The sequence below is a fragment of the Pinus tabuliformis genome, chromosome 4_1 (genome assembly GCF_031772625.1).
Source record: "Pinus tabuliformis cultivar Carrire ecotype Pingquan chromosome 4_1, CPIR1, whole genome shotgun sequence".
NCBI lineage: Eukaryota > Viridiplantae > Streptophyta > Pinopsida > Pinales > Pinaceae > Pinus > Pinus tabuliformis.
The window spans coordinates 187,348,084-187,367,081 of record NC_142303.1 but is presented as its reverse complement, the minus strand read 5'-3'; the positions used below and the strand labels follow the sequence as shown (position 1 = coordinate 187,367,081).

At 37.0% G+C, this 18,998-nt stretch overlaps 3 protein-coding genes across 5 annotated transcripts in view; all 3 read left to right on the top strand.

The window, feature by feature from the left end:
- Positions 1–17,960, top strand: part of LOC149174835 (cysteine-rich receptor-like protein kinase 8) — a 118,397-nt gene extending 100,437 nt beyond the window's left edge. Inside the window, exons 2-6 of the mRNA XM_089419424.1 lie at positions 15,971–16,104; positions 16,314–16,524; positions 16,613–16,847; positions 17,115–17,265; positions 17,401–17,960. Coding sequence (XP_089275550.1) covers positions 15,971–16,104; positions 16,314–16,524; positions 16,613–16,847; positions 17,115–17,265; positions 17,401–17,730 — 1,061 coding nt within the window. The 3' untranslated portion in view covers positions 17,731–17,960. The remainder of the gene's footprint in view (positions 1–15,970; positions 16,105–16,313; positions 16,525–16,612; positions 16,848–17,114; positions 17,266–17,400) is intronic.
- LOC149174837 (uncharacterized) lies at positions 284–1,263 on the top strand. 2 transcript variants are annotated; one of them, XM_089422699.1, is made up of 3 exons: positions 284–604; positions 726–791; positions 901–1,263. In XM_089422699.1, exons 1-3 carry the CDS (start codon positions 288–290, stop codon positions 950–952), a joined length of 435 nt encoding a protein of 144 aa, XP_089278825.1. In that variant the 5' UTR covers positions 284–287; the 3' UTR covers positions 953–1,263. The 2 variants fall into 2 exon arrangements, with proteins under 2 accessions (XP_089278825.1, XP_089278826.1); XM_089422700.1 differs by having other exon boundaries at positions 701–791.
- LOC149174836 (uncharacterized) lies at positions 7,767–8,291 on the top strand. Of its 2 annotated transcripts, none has more exons than XR_016258519.1 (2): positions 7,767–8,087; positions 8,184–8,276. XR_016258519.1 is itself a non-coding variant. In XM_089422698.1 (2 exons), exons 1-2 carry the CDS (start codon positions 7,771–7,773, stop codon positions 8,276–8,278), a joined length of 387 nt encoding a protein of 128 aa, XP_089278824.1. In that variant the 5' UTR covers positions 7,767–7,770; the 3' UTR covers positions 8,279–8,291. The 2 variants fall into 2 exon arrangements, 1 of the variants encoding a protein (XP_089278824.1); XM_089422698.1 differs by having other exon boundaries at positions 8,209–8,291.
- Positions 17,961–18,998: the final 1,038 nt, after the last annotated feature.

Here is an 18,998-nt window from a genome sequence, read left to right as displayed (position 1 = left end):
CTCACGAAGCCCTTATCTATCATAATTGTAAGGATATATTGGGAGAAGTTCAGCTTAATTATTTTAAATTTTAGTTATTGTCACGACCCTGCTACTTTCACCATAAAAAAAAAATTTATTATGTTCTACCTCCCATTTACCATGATTAGGATACTTTTGTTTCACACGAATATAAGAATTGTATCCACGTGAATTATGATTTATGGCTCACACACCTTATTCGATATTTGACATATGTTATCCTCGTATGGTCTCACTATGCATTAACCTTTTTAATAGCTCAACACATGTTGGTGCATTGGATTTCCCATCGTCCGGATGGCATTAAACTCCAGCGCCACATGGTGAACGGTCATGGCCAGGTGGCTGTAGGCCATGTGGAGCCATGTGACCATTCTACGGTTTGTGCATTCGGTAAACGTGCCACACTCCCGCCCAAACGAACGACGAAGATTGTGTCTCCAGATCGGACGGTGAAAAATGGCCTTAGGGTTTGGTTGACATATAAGTTTACCGAGTTCTTCGGTTCTGGTTCATTTGCACTCTATGTTTCAGCAGTTCTTCCGACAGTCTCCTCCACCTTTCAGCTCCGCTGCTTGTACAGGTAACCCCCCCCACTATGGCAATTGCTTAAGGTTTACATTTGGTTCTTAACATCGTTTTATCAGATCCTAAGTATGTGCTCCCTCATTTGATACAGTTGATAACCGTGCGATGCTGTGCAGGAGGGTTCGGACTCCATGGCCTCGACCATTCAAGCAGTTTTCTGAATCGATTTGCACACACTTCAGGTAAGTCATCCGCAACTGTATACTTAATCGTTTGAGTCAGCTTATAATGGAGGTTTGACGGTCTTCAGTGACCCGACACGGAACTGATGCACGATGTTCTTGTGCTCAGGTCTGTTGTTTTGGCTTCAAGTTTTGATGTGGTTCACGGGCGGCACTCTTAGCCGGCTCTGTATTCCACAGAACCCTGAGGTTAAGGTTTATCGGTTACGGCCACAGGCCAACCGAGGGTTTGGTTGCTGGTCTTGATAATCACAGACGTTTATAGAATAAGTTTTGTATTTAATCGTTGTACAGTTCTATACTCTTTGATGGCTTGCCGTTATCATGAACTGGGGTTTACCCGACCCGCTCGCTCGGGCTTTGTTACAGTTAAACATTGTTAAGCTTGCCTTACTCACAGTTTATAATAGCATTGGTTGTGTTGATTCGGGTTGTAACCTTTCTATTAACTCATGCATATCTATGGTTCAGTTCAGGCACTCATCGATTTCTTGATTGGAGTTAATATATATGCGTATGTTTCCATTCCTGTGATACTGTATTTATTTATTTGATATTCATGGTTATTTTATCCTGGTTCAATTGCTGCGGTCATATGGTTACGGCTTGCTTCTGGAGTAATGGAAGCAAGTCCTTTCCTCTCCGCCTATATTCAATGGGTTGCATGAGGGTTTTTACCCGAATTTGATATTAAGATTTGCATCATATCCAGTTATTTATGCGTACAGTATTTCCACCTCGCTTGCTCGGCATGCCGTGACATTTGCGGTCTAATGCTAGTTTAAGGCTTATCTAAGAGTTTACTCATCACTGCTGTAACCATGATGTTCTTTTCAGTTTCACGGCTTCGTTGTTTTACTGAAGACCTGACTCTTAATACAGTGCTCGTAACCGTCTTCTTATCACTGGTTAACGTCAGTATTGAATATGGTCTCGTTTTGCAAGTTCATAAGCGTTGAAAATATTTTACTGTTTCGCATTCACTTGTATATATACTATTTCTTGCTGATTTTAGAATGCTCTCTCTCTTTATTTGGTTCCTGCCGCGTCATGTTTCATCTCTGTTATAACTTGTATGTCATAACCAGATCTGTATGGTCGACAGGGTTGAGGTTTACTCTGTAAACGTATATTTATTTGTTCATTCGCTGTCTCAAGAATATTAGTTGTATAACCGTATCTTTTAAATCTCGGTAAAAGGAATTATCAGCTAATACAAATATATCTTTAACCACGGCTTTTGTTGCCATTGAGGAATCATACGGTTGACTGTAAATAAATACCATACTGTAGATATATCGGTATCTCCTTAATAACGAAAAATATAAATACTTGTATTTGCTTAAACTCTGTTTCCTATTTTATAAATAAGAATCCAGACTGCTATATTCTGCAAATTATCATTACCTGATTCTTAAGAAAACCTATTTAATGAGACATACCTGATAATCTGCTACTGTCGCTCTTACTGTAAGGTTCACCTGCAGCAATCTAGCTCTTATCCTCCCAACCTCGAGAATCCACTGCACTGGATCTCCCCTCCGAGCTATCTTGTAGGCCACAGCCTTTTTCAAGATTCAAGCACCACGGTGCAGGGTTATCTGGTCACAACCAGACTTAACCCAGTATTCACACTCTGCTCTCTCCTCTGGAGTCTCCTCTGCCTGTTCCCTAACAGCCCAGAGGTTTTTCCTTTCCACCCCTTTCTGGGTGAGAGGCAGTTGTCTCCTCTTCAGTTTCTTAACTGATTCTTTTCTTTTAATAGAAAAGGCCCCTTTGTTGAGGCTGCCATCATTCTTTCAACACATGTGTATAATAATTCATTATATTTTCTTTTAACAAATAATAATGTCTTAATAACAAGTTGTCAACCATATTGTTTTTACCACAACAATTACCGGAAATTACAAGTTACCAGGGTTATTACATCTTCCCCCCCTAGGATTGGACATCGTCCCGATGTCCATTCTTATCAAATAAATTTGGATAGGCTTTTCTGAAAAGTTCCTCGTCTTCCCACGTAGCCTCCTCAGGGCCATAATGCTGCCACAGCACCTTAATTTGGGTAATAGCCCGTTTCCGCAGCTGCACTTCTCTCCGGTCGAGAATGCTCTGTGGTTCGACTAGGACCCCGCCTTCCGGTTCGACCTGCAAACAACCAGCACTTAATCAATTCCTCATTAAGTGTAGTGGTATAATTAAACCTAATCGGATCAATTCTTACCCGTACATCTTGCCATTGTATAACATGTCTAGGGTCATACACATATTTCTTTAGGACAGAAACATGAAACACATTGTGAATCCTAATGTGGCTGGGTAAAGCAAGTTGGTAGGCCACCGGTCCTACTCTAGCGAGAATCTGAAATGGTCCGAAATATCGGGGAGCTAGTTTAGCGCACCTGCTCCACTGCAGTGCGCTCCTTCTAGTTTGAATCCTTACAAATACATGATCACCCACTTTATATTCTGCAAATCTTCTTTTCTTATCTGCGAAACTTTTCTGTCTGTCTTGTGCAGCCTTTAGGTTTGCTCGTACTTTCTTTACCATATCTTCCATGTCCTTTAACATTTCTGGACCCAAATTCAATTTATCCTCTACCCCACTCCAACCCGAGGGTGTGCGGCATTTTCGCCCATACAAAACCTCAAAGGGACTTAGCTGGGTGGAGGTGTGATACCCATTATTGTAGGCAAATTCAATCAAATGCAAATATTCTTCCCACTGAGTAGGCTTGAGCATCACATTTGCCCTCAGCATATCTTCTAATACCTGATTGACACGCTCAGTTTGTCCATCGGTTTGTGGATGATATGCTGTACTAAAATTCAGCTGGGTGCCCAACTCAGCAAACAATGTTTTCCAGAAAGTGGAGGTGAACTTCACATCACGGTCCGATATGATTACCTTTGGCATTCCATGCAGGCGGAACACATTCTGCATAAAGAGATGCGCAATTTGTACCGCCTTGTAAGTAGACTGTACGGGTATAAAGTGTGCTGCTTTACTTAGTTTATCAACTACAACCATAATAGAATCATTACCCTTCTTCGTTCGTGGTAAACTAGTTATAAAATCCATGGAGATGGTTTCCCATTTCCATTCCGGAATAGGTAGGGGCTGTAACAGTCCCGCTGGGTGTTGGTGTTCAGCCTTAATTTGCTGGCACTCCAAACATTTTGCCAAATATTCCACCACTTGCCTTTTCATTCCAGGCCAGTAATACTCTTTTTTGAGTGCCATAACCAACTTTTGATATCCTGGATGACCGGCATAATGGCTGATGTGGAATTCATCTAAGATCAGCTTCTTAAGGTCACCGGAGTTGGGTACATACATTTTTCCATTGAGATACAGCATCCCAGTGCTATCCAATGTATACCCTTGCTGTAACTTGTCATGATCAGCTTGCTGTACCTGCACTTTCAAATGCTGATATTCTGAGTCGTGGTGCGCTGCTGTTCTTATTTGTTCAACCAGCGAACTCTGCCACCGGCTGGCTGAAAGCTCACATAAATTATGAACTTTTCGACTTAAGGCATCTGCTACCCGATTTTCTTTGCCCTTTAAATGTTTTATTTCGAAGTCAAACCCACTTAGAAAATCTGCCCAACGACCTTGTCTCGCGTTCAAAGTGGGCTGATTGAAATAATGCGTTAGGCTATGATGGTCGGTTAACAGCAGAAATTTCTTTCCGAGAAGATAATGTCGCCACATTTTAAGGGCATGAATTACAGCGGTTAATTCTAAATCGTATGCAGAGTATTTCTGTTCATGTTCTTTTAATTTCCTAGATTCATAGGCTATTACCCGCCCTTCCTGCATCAATACTCCCCCCACGCCCTCTTTGCTTGCATCAGTGCACACCACGTAATCCTTATTAGGATCTGCAATTCTTAAGATGGGTGCGGTGGTGAGTAGGTGTTTCAAACGATCAAAACTCTGCTGACATTCTGCTGTCCACTTAAACGCCCTTCCTTTCTTTTGTAATGAGGTAATAGGATAGGCTATTCTCGAAAAGCCTTCCACAAATCTCCTGTAATAACCAGCTAATCCCATGAAGGACCTGATGTCCGAAACATCCTTGGGTGTAGGCCACTCCATAATAGATTTTATCTTCTCGGGATCAACCGCAATTCCCTCATTTGTAATCACATGACCCAAATATTGAATTTCTTCCTTAAAGAAATCACATTTGCTAAATTTAGCATAAAGCTGATGCTCCCGAAGAGTTTGCAACACCAATCTAAGGTGCTCCTCATGTTCCTGCTGGGAACGAGAATATATCAAAATGTCATCAATGAATATCAGTACAAACTTGTCCAAAAACTGGTGAAACACGCTATTCATCATGCACATAAAGGTGGCTGGCGCATTGGTTAAACCAAAAGGTAGCACTACGAATTCGTAGTGCCCGTAGCGTGTTCGGAAAGCAGTTTTGGCAATGTCCTCATCCTTGATCCTGATCTGATGATAACCAGATCGCAGATCAATTTTGGAAAACACCTTTGCTCCTTTCACCTGATCAAAAAGTTCATCTATTCTGGGTAGAGGATACTTGTTTTTGACCGTGAGCTTATTCAGCTGTCGGTAATCTATGCACATGCGAAAGGTCCCATCCTTCTTCTTCACGAACAATACTGGAGCTCCCCAAGGTGATACACTAGGTCGAATGTACTGCTTATCTAGCAATTCCTGGAGCTGCAACTTCAATTCCGTCAACTCTGGTATGCTCATCCGGTATGGTGCCCTCGATACTGGAGCTGCCCCTGGTACCAACTCTATAGTGAAATCTATGTCCCTTCTTGGAGGCAGACCCGGAATCTCTTCAGGAAAGACGTCTGTAAATTCCTGCACTACTGGTATGTCACTTAATGCAGACATCTTATCTTTTTGATTCGCATAGCCAACCTGTATGGCATAGATTTGACATTTCTTTCTAATACACTTAGCTAGTTGTGTTGCAGTTATAGGTCGAACCTGAACAGGACGTTTAATTCCCTGCAATTCCTGCTGCTGTTCCAAATCATCCTTGTAGTATATGGTCTTGGTTTTACAATTCACCAACGACCAGTGCTTCTCCAGCCAGTCCATACCAATAAGTATGTCATAGGAACCTAACGGAAGTATATTCAAATCTGCCTTTACAGGCTGTCCAGCTATACTAAAAGAACAGTTATTCACTTTAGCTAAAACCCGCCTTTTGGCTCCCGTAGCTAACTGTACCAACCATGGGTTTTTAAACTTTTCTGATGGTAGCTTACAGTGTTCCACTACTTTTGGACTAACGTAACTTAACGTAGCCCCTGGATCAATAAGTACAGCTACAGAAAGGTTTGAGATCTTACCTTCGAATTCCACCATGGAGGGTTGATATTCCGCTTGTCGGTCCTCCAGTGCTGCATTGATCCTTTGTACGCTACGTGCCACGTCCCCCACAGTGGAAGCTTCATGGACTTGAGATATCTGATCAGTCCTTTTACGCTGCGGACAGTTCCTAGCATAGTGCGGTCCCTCACATACCCAGCATTGAACTGGTGGTTTGGTTCCTTCAACCTCTGATTTAGCAGGGGGTTCACTAATCCTGTTCTCGTTTGGCTTAGGCCGGAAAGTTCCCTTACTCGTGCTTCTGTTAAACTGTCCTTTTCCAGCCCCTTTGCCACCATTTCCGTGGCTGCCTTTGTTGTTTCTAGCATTTCTGCTACCTTTTCTCTCATTCCATTTTCTGCTGGGAATTTCTCCCTTTTGTTTGTGCTGCTGGTAGCAAATTCTGGCCTTCCTAATTGCCTCATCCATAGTTCGGGGGTTGTCAAACTCAATTCGCTCTCTGATATAGGCTGGCAAACTACTCACAAACCTCTGCACCTTGGCCTTCTCCTCTTTTATGTAAGGCACATAACGCAGTAGAGAGGTAAAGCGATTTATGAATTCATCCATGGATTGTTGTCCTAGTCGTAAATCATGAAATTCTCGCGCCTTCTCATCATAAAAGCGCTCAGTTAAGTACCTCTCCTTAAAATATTTCTGAAATTTTTCCCAGGTTATGCTTTGCTCACTTACCCCTTTCACAATTTTAATTTCTTCCCACCACAAGGTGGCTTTGCCTTGCAACTGGAATATAGCCAATCGTGCTTTCAGATTTTGATCGTATTCATACAGCTGAAAATATTTATTAATATTAATCAGCCATGCTTCTGCTGCTTCCTCCTGTTCACCATCGAAAAGTGGGGGCTTGATTTTTCGAAATTCCCCCTGTAATTCTGTTTTCTGTCTCTTGGTAGCCTGCTGCTCTTGCACGTTATCTGAATGATCTTCACGCTCTTCTGAAATTTCAGGAGCATAATTCCGCCCCTCAGTGCCCCTTTGTTGTTCTGCACTAGGACTGGGTAAGGGTGGATTTTGTTTTACCGACAAGCTCTTCAATATTCTTTCCTGTTCCATAGTTAATCGTGCATTGTCTTCTCGCAAGCGTGCCATTTCACCCTTCAGTTCTTGAACGGTTTGAAGTATTGCCTGATTAGCACTGCGTGTCTCAGCACCAAGCTGAACCCACAGTCCTGTGTTGTCTGGTGGAATGCCACCAGCTCCCGGCATTTCCTCCATCTTATTGTATAACTGTCAGCTGTGGAATGTCTCAATATGTTCCTGATATACACAAAAAGACATGATTAATGACATTGTATTGTATACATATATAAGATAATTGTTCTTTCTGTTCTTGTTGCTGTTCCAGAGGTCTCAGTTTTGAAACCTCGCTCTGATACCACATTGTCACGACCCTGCTACTTTCACCATAAAAAAAAAATTTATTATGTTCTACCTCCCATTTACCATGATTAGGATACTTTTGTTTCACACGAATATAAGAATTGTATCCACGTGAATTATGATTTATGGCTCACACACCTTATTCGATATTTGACATATGTTATCCTCGTATGGTCTCACTATGCATTAACCTTTTTAATAGCTCAACACATGTTGGTGCATTGGATTTCCCATCGTCCGGATGGCATTAAACTCCAGCGCCACATGGTGAACGGTCATGGCCAGGTGGCTGTAGGCCATGTGGAGCCATGTGACCATTCTACGGTTTGTGCATTCGGTAAACGTGCCACACTCCCGCCCAAACGAACGACGAAGATTGTGTCTCCAGATCGGACGGTGAAAAATGGCCTTAGGGTTTGGTTGACATATAAGTTTACCGAGTTCTTCGGTTCTGGTTCATTTGCACTCTATGTTTCAGCAGTTCTTCCGACAGTCTCCTCCACCTTTCAGCTCCGCTGCTTGTACAGGTAACCCCCCCCACTATGGCAATTGCTTAAGGTTTACATTTGGTTCTTAACATCGTTTTATCAGATCCTAAGTATGTGCTCCCTCATTTGATACAGTTGATAACCGTGCGATGCTGTGCAGGAGGGTTCGGACTCCATGGCCTCGACCATTCAAGCAGTTTTCTGAATCGATTTGCACACACTTCAGGTAAGTCATCCGCAACTGTCTACTTAATCGTTTGAGTCAGCTTATAATGGAGGTTTGACGGTCTTCAGTGACCCGACACGGAACTGATGCACGATGTTCTTGTGCTCAGGTCTGTTGTTTTGGCTTCAAGTTTTGATGTGGTTCACGGGTGGCACTCTTAGCCGGCTCTGTATTCCACAGAACCCTGAGGTTAAGGTTTATCGGTTACGGCCACAGGCCAACCGAGGGTTTGGTTACTGGTCTTGATAATCACAGACGTTTATAGAATAAGTTTTGTATTTAATCGTTGTACAGTTCTATACTCTTTGATGGCTTGCCGTTATCATGAACTGGGGTTTACCGACCCGCTCGCTCGGGCTTTGTTACAGTTAAACATTGTTAAGCTTGCCTTACTCACAGTTTATAATAGCATTGGTTGTGTTGATTCGGGTTGTAACCTTTCTATTAACTCATGCATATCTATGGTTCAGTTCAGGCACTCATCGATTTCTTGATTGGAGTTAATATATATGCGTATGTTTCCATTCCTGTGATACTGTATTTATTTATTTGATATTCATGGTTATTTTATCCTGGTTCAATTGCTGCGGTCATATGGTTACGGCTTGCTTCTGGAGTAATGGAAGCAAGTCCTTTCCTCTCCGCCTATATTCAATGGGTTGCATGAGGGTTTTTACCCGAATTTGATATTAAGATTTGCATCATATCCAGTTATTTATGCGTACAGTATTTCCACCTCGCTTGCTCGGCATGCCGTGACATTTGCGGTCTAATGCTAGTTTAAGGCTTATCTAAGAGTTTACTCATCACTGCTGTAACCATGATGTTCTTTTCAGTTTCACGGCTTCGTTGTTTTACTGAAGACCTGACTCTTAATACAGTGCTCGTAACCGTCTTCTTATCACTGGTTAACGTCAGTATTGAATATGGTCTCGTTTTGCAAGTTCATAAGCGTTGAAAATATTTTACTGTTTCGCATTCACTTGTATATATACTATTTCTTGCTGATTTTAGAATGCTCTCTCTCTTTATTTGGTTCCTGCCGCGTCATGTTTCATCTCTGTTATAACTTGTATGTCATAACCAGATCTGTATGGTCGACAGGGTTGAGGTTTACTCTGTAAACGTATATTTATTTGTTCATTCGCTGTCTCAAGAATATTAGTTGTATAACCGTATCTTTTAAATCTCGGTAAAAGGAATTATCAGCTAATACAAATATATCTTTAACCACGGCTTTTGTTGCCATTGAGGAATCATACGGTTGACTGTAAATAAATACCATACTGTAGATATATCGGTATCTCCTTAATAACGAAAAATATAAATACTTGTATTTGCTTAAACTCTGTTTCCTATTTTATAAATAAGAATCCAGACTGCTATATTCTGCAAATTATCATTACCTGATTCTTAAGAAAACCTATTTAATGAGACATACCTGATAATCTGCTACTGTCGCTCTTACTGTAAGGTTCACCTGCAGCAATCTAGCTCTTATCCTCCCAACCTCGAGAATCCACTGCACTGGATCTCCCCTCCGAGCTATCTTGTAGGCCACAGCCTTTTTCAAGATTCAAGCACCACGGTGCAGGGTTATCTGGTCACAACCAGACTTAACCCAGTATTCACACTCTGCTCTCTCCTCTGGAGTCTCCTCTGCCTGTTCCCTAACAGCCCAGAGGTTTTTCCTTTCCACCCCTTTCTGGGTGAGAGGCAGTTGTCTCCTCTTCAGTTTCTTAACTGATTCTTTTCTTTTAATAGAAAAGGCCCCTTTGTTGAGGCTGCCATCATTCTTTCAACACATGTGTATAATAATTCATTATATTTTCTTTTAACAAATAATAATGTCTTAATAACAAGTTGTCAACCATATTGTTTTTACCACAACAATTACCGGAAATTACAAGTTACCAGGGTTATTACAGTTATTTTTAAAAATTGGGTGATATAAATTTTATAAAAATTTTGTTTTATATATATAAGAGAATGAATCAGATAGCTCACACAGTTCACAGGTAAGACCAGCTCCTCGAAGTTTTCCAAATAATTTTGTCATGTGTTTACTAATTAAATCAAGTAGAGATATAAATATTTATAAAATTATATTATTTACCGAGATTAAAACAGAATCCTAGAAATTTAAATCTAAATGCTAAATAAAAACATAATCTAAAAAATAACTTATTTTTCCATTATTTCCAAATAATAATATGTAGATTAGCCGTGTTGGTTTAAATTTACATATTTTAATAATTATATATAAGGTTACTGTAAAAAGATTTCAAATTTGCTCACACAATGGAATTTAGGTAAGAATTGATAAATTTTGGTGGAACTTTTGGGAAATACAAGTTTATGAAGTTTCATTTAGGTAAGAATTGATAAATTTTGGTGGAACTTTTTGGAAATACAAGTTTATGAAGTTTCAAGATTGGGTTGCTCAAAATTTTTTGATAATGTTTAATCTATTTCAATTATAAAAATATGATTCAATCACTATTATTAGATTTTTTAAGAAAAAGATAACAAGATTTCAAGAATTTTTTATAAACTATATATAATTTTTTTTATGTATTTTTAAATTATATATATAATTATCTAAAATAATATAGATATAGTAATATGCAGAATCGCACAGTTTGCCAAATTAAATTATCAGCCACAATTATTATTTTAATAGCAAGTATCTTTTATTTATAGGTGTCCGTAACAGTTACAGTAAATGAATTGCGAGAGCCATATCCTTCGCACTTTTATGTGAATATAGATTTATTTTCATATTAGATTTTATATAATATTAAAAATAATTTGAAAATAAAATAAAATAAAATAATTTAAATTTAATATTTTAAAATTATATGTTGTTGAAGTGCTGAACAAGAAGACTTTGAAGATCTCATTAATTTCTACAGCAAGAGTCAAAGTTTAACAGTGAATATCTATGGTGGAGTTTGTCTAGAGTTTATTCCACGGTCATATAATTATTATATGTGGTCAATTTTAAGCTGCGATGGAGTCCGAGTTCCTACTACTCTGAAGTTCAAGCAATGGTATTCAAAATTTCCGAGCGTTTAATTTTCAGATGTGTTTTGAGAGGGGCAATGAGAGTACAGGTGCAGAAGCGAGGGGTCCAGCAATGCAGGAAAGCTTTAAAATTGAAGCATTCTCTAACTCTGACACTTCTCGCAGGGGAATACGTTTCTTTTTATTGTTAAATTTTGATTGTTTATACTATGAGTACTTCCCCTCACATATCTAAGCCTTTTTCTAGTAAAGATAGACCAAGTGAAATGATTCTAGAGAGTTTTTATGAATATATTGAATCTTTAGATAAATGAAGAGAAGAAAGAGAAAACTAATATAAAATACAATTAACAATATTGTTGGAAAACATTCACAAATGCCTAGAATATATAATATATAATAATCTCATTTGAGAATGAACTCCAACTAATAAAAGGTAGAATTCAAAAATAGAACATAGTAAACAATCAACTATTGAAGAAAATGACGAAAGTCATATTAAAAATCTAAAAGAACAACTAAATAATAACTCATAAAAGAGGAAATTAACAAATTGATTGAACTCAACCATGAGCGTCATAAAAGAGCCTTACAAGAGCCTTACACCTTATAATTGCTGGTATAGAAGAACAAAACAATGAGGACACATTAGAAATAGTAAAAAAACAATTGAAAACAAAACCTCAAATTCAAACAACTTATATCATACGCAATCAAGGTAGGAAAGTTACTTGAGAATACACATAGACTAATCCGTATTAAGGTAAGCTGCAATGACCACAAATTAGATATACTCAAGAAATCCGTGAGCCTAAACGGAACTGGAATCTTAATAAATGAAGATCCGATTCTAGAAGACCAAGCTAAACTCAGGAAAGAAGTCCAAAAGGTCAAGGAGGCAAGAAAATAAGGGAAATGGGCTACCACTAGGAATAGGAAAGCTAGTATTCGAGATAGAGTCCAAACTACGAACGCTAAATAGGGATTAGGATCACCAGGATCCTCTTCTGGAACTGTTGTGGTTTTCCATGGCGTAAACATCCTATGTTAAGTTGGATCCCCAGTGATATTGACCTTATTTTTCTAGTTGAATGTTGGGAGCATGATGAATCTAGGGTTCCTCACCTTGACGGTTTCATTCTTTGGTCTTCTTGGAATAAGAAATCCTCTCGAAGGGGGCTTGGTGGTATAGTCTATTATATTAAGAATATTGTTTCTTCTCACATCCAGCTTCATACTATCGACCCCTTTAATCAATATATTTATATCAAAAGCTCTCATTTTCCTCCAATAGGATTTTTCTTGCAATCTTCTATTTCACTCCTATCACTCTACCTCCTATAAGAAAAGCAAATTAGATAAGAATTTTCCTTTTACTACCTTAGAAAAGGACATTCAAAACCTAAGGAATGAAGGTAATATTATTTTTCTTGGGGATTTCAGTGCTAGAACTGCTACCAACCAAGGTATTATGTTAAGTAACAACTCTAATCCTTACCCCTTGTGGCTTGACGAATATGATGTCATAGTTACTAGACTCAAGAGAACCTTTGAGGACAGAACCAAGAACTTATTTGGCACCGGCCTCCTCAAGTTTTGTAGTTCCCATGACCTGATTTTTTGTAATGGTATTAGCAAGTTTCCTTCCTATGGTCAGATGACTTGTTTGCATGGGTTGGTTAGTGGTGTTGTGGACTATGTGATTTTGAACACCCATGTCCTTAGCCATATTACCAGCTTTGAACTTCTTAATGATTTCAAGTTTGACTCTAACCACATGCCTTTGTCTTTAACCCTCAATCTAGTTATGCATACCAGTCACATGCAGGTACTAGTTAAATCCAAAGACACACTCGTTTTAATCAGAATAATATAGACCTTTTCTTAAAGGAGTTAAACAGAGATTTAAGTTCCTTGACTTATAATAAAAATATTGATCAAATTTATCACAATTTTACTACTACCCTTTCCACGACCATTAACAAGTTCTCTACTGAGGTTTCATATAAGAAGATTAATAGAACTTACAACCTTTGGTATGATGAGGACTGTAAAAGTGCTAGGAAAACTATTCATAACGCTCCTAAAAAAACTGTAAAGCTTCGAATATTAGTATATACAAAGCCCTCATTAAAGAGAAGAAGCATTCATATATTAATAATAGAAAATAGCATCTTCTTCACCTTTCTAAAGTTGCACCGAGAAAATTTTGGTGGAATGTGCTTGTTCGTAAATCTAAAGGTAATCATTTGATCCTCTTAGAAAAGTGGGACATCTATCTTAAGAAGTCTTATGACTCCCCGAACACCATGAACAACATCGTTAGCATTCCTATTGAGGAATATATATTTTCTCTTGAGAACATTGAGTCTTGGATTAATAAGATTGCTAGGGGAAAGCTAAAGACATTGAAGGATACCAAGCCAAGATCTTAAAGTTGGGAAAATTTATCCTCATTCCTCATCTCCACAAGCTTCTCAATTTGGATGTAAAGCATGGCTTCCCTTAGCCTTGGACGCAAAGTCTTATTGTGCTAATCTTTAAAAATGGGGATAAAACCGTTCCCGCTAATTACAGGACCATTATGATTAGCCACATCTTAACTAAACTTTATGGTCTCATTTTGAAAAATAAGATTGGCCATTGGCTTGAAATCCATGGCAAAAGAGCTAAAGGGAAAGCTTGTTTTAGGAGATACCACTCAACTATTGACCATCTCATCACTCTCAGGATCATTGCCGAGGAATGTCACAATAGTAAAGCTGATATATTTTGTTTCTATGTGGACTTTAGAAAATCCTTTGACACTGTTCCTCAAGATAAGCTTTGGAAAAGACTTGATGAGATCATGATTCATCCTAAGTTGAAGATTGTTGTGATTTACCTCTATAAGACGGCTGTTTCCAAGATTAAAACCACAGAAAGGTGGTTTAAAGATATTAAATGCAATATCGGGGTTAAGCAAGGGTGTCCCCTTTCCCATACCCTTTTTGGTATTTACATCAATAAGTTTGGAAATTGCGGGCTACAAAGGAACTGAGCTTGCTAGTATTATCATCACTCTTCTCCTCTATGCTAATGATATCATTCTTCTTGCTAGAAGCCATGAGGACTTGGACAAGCAACTTAAGACTCTTCATGACTATTGCTCCAATATGGGTACGATAGTTAATACCGACAAGAATAAAATCATGATAATTAAATCCAAAAATGTCGCCCATGGAAATTTCGGCTATGATGACAGTTGCTTGGAACATGTATCTTCTTATAAATATTTGGGTATTGACATTCCATATCACCTCAACTAGAGCTACAACATTGAGAAAAGGATTATTAAAGGCTGGAAAGGTTATTATGCGCTTGAAAATAATTGTATGGTTGTTGATCTTTGTATTTGGAGTAAAAAAAAATTCCTCTTTGAGACCCTCGTCACCCTTATTGTCTTATATGGTTGTGAAATCTGGGGTTGCAGTATATCTAGAAAGTCTTGGAGAAAGATTTATATGATTCAAAATTGATAACCTACAACCTCAAGATCAAAGGAAACACCCCCTATCCTATCCTCCTGATCGAATTTGGCCTCTCCCCTATTGAAAGCAGGGCTTTATTTAAATATCTAATGTATAAGAAGAAGCTTTACAACATGGAATCCAAGAGGCTTCCTAAAATTGCTTCTAACTTTAGTCAAAACCTCCAACTTTTCCTCAAGTGTGGGTGACATAAGGATGCCAAGTATTGGCTCAACCATTTGGGGATACATGAGGAGATCATCATGGGAAGCAAGGATAGTGTCAAAGATACTATCACCTCCAAATTTAAGGATAAGTTATGGGACAATAAAGAGATGGAGGGTAAAAGGAAACTAAGGTATTATAAGGAGGTGATCAACCCCATCCTTGAGAACTAGAATTATCTTTCTATTTTGACCAGCTCAAAGAAAAAGATGAACATTGCTAAGATTAGAACTAACTCTAATGAACTTCGGAGTGAAACCGGTGGTTGTCTACTCCCAAGATTCCCTAGGACGATATAATTTGCCAGTTTTGCAGTACTAAGAAAGAGGAGGATGAAGAACACTTTGTTTTAGATTGTGTGACCCTTACTCTAACATTTGTCACATTTCCAATCCCTTCTTTTTCAGCACATAAATAATATTCTAAAGAATTACAATTAGATTCTTAGTGGAGGTTAATCATCATCATCATCAATATTTTAAAATATATTAAACAAAGAATATAATTATTTTTTTACTTAAATTTAATTTAAATAGAGACTAATTTTTTTTAATTGTTTCCAACTTAATTTCTAATATATAAAATAATATTTAAAAATATTATAAAAAATAAATATTAATTTTTTCCTACCTATCATAAATCAATGGTTAATATGGATGTTAATATCATTATGAAATTTTTTAAATTATATATATATAAATATATAATTCTCAAATTCCATAAATTTAAAACTTATTATTATGAGGATATCCTAATAGTATGTTTATATTTTATATTAACACAGAAAAAATTGATAATTGTTCTAAATTATTATATTTTCATACGCATAGCACGGTAATACTCGTGCCAGACCCCATTCCTGGTTAAAATTATAAAACAAAATTTTTGTTTTTATGTTTTATAATATAGCTTTTAACTGTGTTTTCATTGTATAGATAGTCACGAGGAAAGCACATTGCTCGGTCATGATCGACAAATGGTATTTACAATGGAAACATTAGTAGCTGCTACGAATAACTTTGATGATGATAACAAGCTGGGAGAGGGAGGCTTTGGCCCTGTATACAAGGTAACATGGGCTATTTCGAAAGCTACTACCAGTTATTTTTACAATCTTAAATTATAGAAAATATGCAGGTGCTCTAATTACACCCATGACGGTTGGATGTAGATTATTAGATTGATAACAAATATATTTTTGCAAGAAAATTAAGCAAAATATTAAGTTTAATTATTTTACAAAAGTTTCATACAGAAATTGTGGTTTGAATCTCTCAGGGAACTACTCCGGATGGAAAAGAAATAGCCGTGAAAAAACTGTCTCTCAAATCTATGCAAGGAAGGAAAGAATTTCTGAATGAAGTTAAACTTGTAGCCAAAATTCAACATAGAAATCTTGTGAATCTACTAGGTTGTTGCGCAGAGGGATCAGAAAGGTTGCTTGTTTACGAGTACTTACCCAATAAGAGCCTTGATAAAATCCTATTCGGTGAGTGGTTTCCATTTTATTATCGATGTAGATAGATAACATTAATGTTCCAATAATGCATGTAATGAAAGCCCATTCATGGATACAGATCCAAACAAACGCAGAAGGCTTGATTGGCCGAAGCGTTACAACATCATAATGGGAGTAGCTCGTGGGCTTCTCTATCTTCACCAGGATTCTCCGTTGCGGATTATTCATCGGGACATTAAAGCAGGCAACGTGTTGTTGGACGAACAACTGAACCCAAAGATATCAGATTTTGGCTTAGCAAGACTTTTCACTGAAGACGAAACTCACGTCAGCACAAGAGTTGCTGGAACTTAGTAAGATTTCAATATCTCATACATTGTCAATGCATATGTTTTACTCTATGCTCATTTCGTTTCTAGAGAATTGAGAATACTGAAATTGTACTTTAAAGTTTATGTCATCTTTGTATTGTTTTTGGAGACTTACATTTTCAGTTAAGCTTTTACTTTCTAACATGTACAACCACAGTTTTCTATGCAGTAACTTATCATTACCTAGTTCAAGTGTTTTTTTTTTCTTCCCTATTATGTAATCTTTGACATTGTACATTGGATATGCAGCGGGTATATGCCACCAGAGTATGCTATGCAGGGACAATTATCTGTAAAAGCTGATGTCTATAGCTTTGGCATTCTTCTCCTGGAAATTATCGCAGGAAGAAAGAACACCGATTACAATTTGTCAACTGAAAAGCAGATTCTTTTGGGATGGGTCAGATACTGTTTCCGTTGTATATGGAACTCAGCATAACTGTACCGTGTTGTTTTGTTCATCTACAAACCGTTTGGATATGTCCGAAGTGTATATATACCTTGTCATAATGACGAACTCGTTGTGTTAATGCAGGCATGGAGATCATACGATGGAGGAAATATCGTGCAAGTGATTGATCCAGCCATAATTGAAACGTGCGATGAAGCGCAAGCCTTGAGATGCATTCAAGTTGGACTTTTGTGCACACAAGCCGAATCCCATCTTCGTCCACTGATGTCTACTGTCAATTTGATGCTTGCAACTGATTCTGTGACGTTATTACCTGATCCCACGAAGCCTGCTTTCGTGAATTCGTACGTTTCCCAAACCACCAAAATAAGCAGTTCTGGATCATCCCGTCACACGCCTTCGACTCCTGCATCTAATGCCACTGTTTCCATTAGCGAGTTGGTACCTAGGTAATGCAAAATCTGCGGTTCAAATAAGGCAGAGATTTCAGTGAACTCTTTAACATTAGTTTATTATCGTAGCATCATCATCATCATTAGTTTAAACTCTATTATATAGCATTTTTAATGAAGCGAGTAATGGGACAGATACTCGAAGTTAAGTTGGGCTGATGCTTCGTTACATAAGTTTCTTGGCAAAACATATATCAATTGAAGTTTTCAATATTATTATATTTATATCGATTTATGAGAATCAGGAGATATAACTTTTTATGTTTTCATCGAGTTTGTCATTATATTGACATAAATGTTTGTAGTTATTTATAGTAGTAAGATCTACTATATTTATAAATTGAATGTTATAGTTAAAAGAATGAAATTGTATATATGGAATATTAGAGTGAAAAGAATGAAAATGTATATAACAAGTCTGACATAGTAGTTTTTTTTTGTGTAGCTTAGTTAAAAAAATAGTAAAATTATCTTATCATTGTTGTTATATTAAAAGAATTAGTCACTGTATTTTGTAAATTTAGTAAGAGTGGATATATTATAGATTTCATGAAAGCAAAATAATAAAAGTACTTGAACTAGTTATTAACTTAGAAATTTTGTTTGTTTGTTGAGAATCAATGCTATTCCATGCAAATAATTGAGTATGTTCTTTGCAGATATAAGTATGGGCAATTTTTTTGTTGAGAATCAATGCTATTCCATGCAAATAATTGAGTATGTTCTTTGCAGATATAAATATGGGCAATTTCACAATTAGAGTTATGTTTGTTAAAACATAAGTCAATTATAAATTGTACCAAGAAAAGTGCATTTGAGATACTGAGATTGACTAAATGGCATGTTGATATTCTCTACCAAAATTCATTTGAGAAAATTGATACTATATAATTTACTTTATTGTAAATTTTATTTTAATTAAATTTATTAATATTAAAAATAATAATATTTATTATTTAAAAAAATATAAACCATAAAATATTTATGTTAAAAAAACATTTAAAATAGTTTAATTAACCATTGTATTAGGCATAAATATAAATATCAATTAATTAATATTTAACATAGATTTTAGAGGAAGTAAATGATTCTATAAGTATAATTTTTGAAATAAAAACTATACAAACTTTCACCCTTAATTCAAAGAATTTTCAAAATACTAGGTAAAATAAGGACTAAACTAGACATTGGTAATTATAAAAAAATCATTATTTAATTTTCTTATAATGCAAAGAATATAATGTTTAGAGATTAATATTATATTGTTTT

Bases quoted from the DNA above. Each gene is read 5' to 3' on its own strand.
- LOC149174837 (XM_089422699.1), top strand. From the start codon at position 288: ATGTTGGTGCATTGGATTTCCCATCGTCCGGATGGCATTAAACTCCAG. The intron at 605-725 runs GTAACCCCCCCC...GATGCTGTGCAG, and splicing joins CAGCTCCGCTGCTTGTACAG to GAGGGTTCGGACTCCATGGC. The intron at 792-900 runs GTAAGTCATCCG...TCTTGTGCTCAG, and splicing joins TCGATTTGCACACACTTCAG to GTCTGTTGTTTTGGCTTCAA.
- LOC149174836 (XM_089422698.1), top strand. From the start codon at position 7,771: ATGTTGGTGCATTGGATTTCCCATCGTCCGGATGGCATTAAACTCCAG. The intron at 8,088-8,208 runs GTAACCCCCCCC...GATGCTGTGCAG, and splicing joins CAGCTCCGCTGCTTGTACAG to GAGGGTTCGGACTCCATGGC.